General features: G+C 42.2%; 1 protein-coding gene across 1 annotated transcript in view; it reads left to right on the top strand.

Annotated features, from left to right (window-relative positions):
- The first annotated feature begins 2,787 nt into the window (after positions 1-2,787).
- RORA (RAR related orphan receptor A) overlaps positions 2,788-3,855 on the top strand; it is a 98,686-nt gene continuing 97,618 nt past the window's right edge. The window contains exon 1 of the mRNA XM_017864561.1: positions 2,788-3,765. Within this exon, the coding sequence (XP_017720050.1) occupies positions 3,564-3,765 (202 nt within the window). The 5' untranslated portion in view covers positions 2,788-3,563. The remainder of the gene's footprint in view (positions 3,766-3,855) is intronic.

The following is a 3,855-nucleotide window of genomic DNA, read 5'->3' as shown; positions in this document are numbered from 1 at the left end:
GTAAAGCTGTGATCTCTTCTAGGTTAGTTTGTGACATGTCCATAGCTTCCCAAGTATCCTTGCTTTAGAACTCTCTGGGTCTGACCCTATTTGGTTTATGGGAAACCTGGTCCCCTGGCTCTATGTCAATCAGAATGGCTCAACTCCTAAAGGTCACAGTGCAGTGGTGGCTAAGGACTCCATTGAATCAAGCTGCCTAGGACCACATTAACCTTTCACGGATCCCTTTCTTGTTCAGCTATAAGGAAATTAATTGAATTAGCAAGCAGACGTACACTGGAGAGAGAGACGCAGGGCCTGGGTGAGAAAAAACCAAAATGCTGTGCCTCACATGCATCAGCAAACTTTGAAATCACCTTTGTCCTAGGAGCCACTTGCAGATTCGTGATAAATTTGCCAGTCCACTGGTTTGTCATTCTCCCCAGTAGCATTATATCTATGATTTGGGGTGGCAAATTATGAGATCAGAACTTGTGTGGTGAAAAACAAAATATACTCTTATAAAGTCAAGTATCATTTATTTAACCTTTAACATAGGAAGATTGGCACCAATTTACTAATAATACTCCAGTCTAGACTCCTACAAAAATGCACCAGTCTTTTTTGGGAACAACCTGGCTTTAGAAGTGTCTCTCTACTTTCTCGCTAAATGACAGATTGAATGTGGAACCCAGCACACAGGAACACCACGTGGGGCTATGACCATCCTGGGAGGCTCTGAGATGAGTTGCATGTGTTTATAAGTATGTTGTATGCCTTCTTTTTCTAAGATTAGCCAACAGAAACCTTTGAGCTGCAAATTAATATATAACAAACTCCCATTCCTGGTAAAGAAGTCCCATTCTGTTTAATTATCTTCGTGTAAGCAATATTTACTTTACTTTTTTTTTTTTTCAGACCACTTGGTAAAAGAAAAGAAAGAATATATTCCTTAGCATGGTGTTCTCCCTTACAGTCGGCACTCATAAGCATTTGTTTAATAAAATCCAGACAATTATTCCTACATATTTATTGCATTTTAATGTTTTATTGTATTTCTACGATTGTATATATTTTTTTTCCTTGAGACAGATTCTTGCTCTGTCGCCCAGGCTGGAGTGTAGTGGTGTGATCTTGGCTCACTGCAACCTCAACCTCCGGGGTTCAAGCAATTCTTATGCCTTAGCCTCGCGAGTAGTAGCTGGGATTACAGGCATGCACCACCACGCCTGGCTTATTTTTGTATTTTTGCAGAGATGGGGGTTTCACCATGTTGCCCAGGCTGGTCTTGAACTCCTGACCTCAAGTGATCCACCTGCCTTGACCTCTCAAAGTGCTGGGATTACAGGCATGTGCCACCATGCCCACTTTTTACATGATTGTATTTTAATATACAGTGGGTAAAAGTTTGTGCTAAAATGTATCATTTATGGCTCCAATTTGGTATTACTGAAGGGAGATGTCCCTTCAATATGGGAGATGTTCCCTTTTACTCCTGACTGATCTGTTTGGTTGGGACCTTATAATGTCATAGAAAATGTGGATTTTGAGTGGTTAAAAAAAAAAAGCAGCCTCTAGTTTTTATTCTCAAAGAGCTTTGTGTTAAGATAAAGAACAGTAATATAACCTGGGTTAAAAGCTGAAGACATTTAATAGAGGCATGTATTACAAATAGCATCTAGCTACATTGGAAGGTTAGGACTTCATATCTGAAATTCTGTTGCTCATTAGTTGTAGGAAGTGAATGAAATACATCACTAAAGGGCAAGGTCAGTATTACATTATTCTGGAAATGTCTTTGTTGAATAAATGTGTAAATATTTCAGGTAAGTACTTGAGATTATATTTCTATTGGGGACATATCTATAGAATGAATGATTCTACTTGTAACTACAGGAGCAGATGTCACATTACATGTTGTTCCCAATGACTGATTTCATTTGAAATGATCTGGAATTAAATACTGATTACTAGTGATGTCAGACTATTCACCTTGGAGTCAGATGTCTGACAGGCAGGCTAGAGCTAACAGATTTGGTTATTTTGAAAACATTGTTTTCTAAAGCAGGATACTGTTTTAAAGTAGCATTGTGAATTCTCGGAGTTGTATATCTGGGTTCATTTGCATTGAGTATGGAAGAACATACTTACGAGGATGCAATCTCCAATGGTTTTCCATCCTTTAACGATACAAAAGAAAGAAAATTGTACCTGGGACCTGCTTATAGGATAGTTTGGCATTAGTCGCTAACACAAGGGAAATCAAGAACCAAATTTGAATGATGGTGTCAGTGTAACTGAGGGGCGTTGCCTCATTGGGAGATATAGTTGCATCATAGGAACATGGTGTGATTTAATTTCATAATTGTAAACATTACAGTGGGTATGGTTGATTCATTTGAAACTCCTGTCCACTTCGCTATGGCTGAACAGCTGAGTTAACATGGGTAGGTCTTGGGTTCACATTTTTACAATTTATTTTCTTTGTAGTTTTATTTGGGGGAAAAAAATCTAAAAGAAAAAAACTGTATTAGAATGAATGTATCTGAAATCAAACTTTTATAAAGCCATGGCTTGACTGAAGGACAATGAACTTTATTGACCTTCTAAATCAGAGCGCTGTATAAATGCTTGGAAGCCTCAATTTTGCCTTGAAAGGGGGCTGGGGAGGGAGTGTTGTATGAATCCTTGTTTTCTACAGTGCTGATTATCTGCTTGTGTTTTAAATTGTGGCCCAACTCAGGGGCAAGAGCAACTCACATGGAGAAAAAAATATGCTAGAATTATCCTTGTTTAATCATCATGAATGCAACAGCTAATAGCCATCTGATTTTTAAGTTGTGAGTGGAAACAGACCAACAGAAAATAAAGCAGCATGAAATTTCGTGAAGGAACCGCAATAGGTACGCAAACTTGGCTTTTCAGAATTTTTTCTGTTATGCTCGGTACTATAGACTCCCTGACCAAAGTTTTAATGCAGATTCTGGGTACGTAGCATCTGAAATTCATCGTAAAGAGATTGATCTGTAAAATAATAACGTCATGATTTACAGTTCCATAAGGACAGTAAAAAGAAGTAAGCTTCAAAGTTTAGAGGGAATTAAGTCTCAGTTGCATGTTAAAATGTACAAAGTTCACCTTTAGAGGTCTTTATTTTCTGTCAAAAATGCCACAATGTTTCATTTCTAGGGTATGAAAACGATAGCTTTTCCTACTTGTAGATGGGTTCTCTGGAGAGATAAGGAAGAGCCTGGGAATTGAGCGGCTCAAATCAGCTGGCAACTGGAGTTCATTTAGGTGATTCACGTACAATTTCCGGCTCTCCTTGCAGGTTATCAGTGGTCTTGGACGCGGGGAAGGGGGTCGGGGGAACAGGTGTAGACCAGGACCTTGGTTATTGGTATAACTGCCAATATCCAAGGGTTGCCAAGCGTGGGGTGGGCGGAGTTCCCCTGCCCAGGCCGAGTCTCTCCAGAAAGACTTCGGAGGAGCTTACTTCACTCCCCAGACCGTCCCAGTGGCTTCGTTCTTCACGGCCCAGGAGGGGGCCGTACCTTCCGATTAGAGCTGGGGCGCTCTAGGAAATGAGGGTGACCGTAGCTCCCCAGATCAAACCTGTCTTTTCCACCAACGAGCTGGCGCATTCATCGCCCCCAAGGGCTCCGGGAAGCCAGCAGGAGAGTGGCGTCGGGTTGCGAGCCTCTTGCCCCACTGAGTGGGGGGAGAAAGTGGTCAGAGACGCGTTCCGCGGGGCGCTGCGTGCAGAAAAGCGACCGGCGGCCACAGGTGATCCCGAAGGCGAGGGGAAGGCGGGCGCCCGGGCGAGGGCCCGGGGCGCGGGAGGGCAGGCCCGGCCGGGGTGGGCCAGCCGAGCGG

Source organism: Rhinopithecus bieti, unplaced genomic scaffold (assembly GCF_001698545.2).
Source record: "Rhinopithecus bieti isolate Rb0 unplaced genomic scaffold, ASM169854v2 scaffold_2723, whole genome shotgun sequence".
Classification (NCBI taxonomy): domain Eukaryota; kingdom Metazoa; phylum Chordata; class Mammalia; order Primates; family Cercopithecidae; genus Rhinopithecus; species Rhinopithecus bieti.
This window is presented reverse-complemented; position numbering and strand designations above follow the sequence as displayed.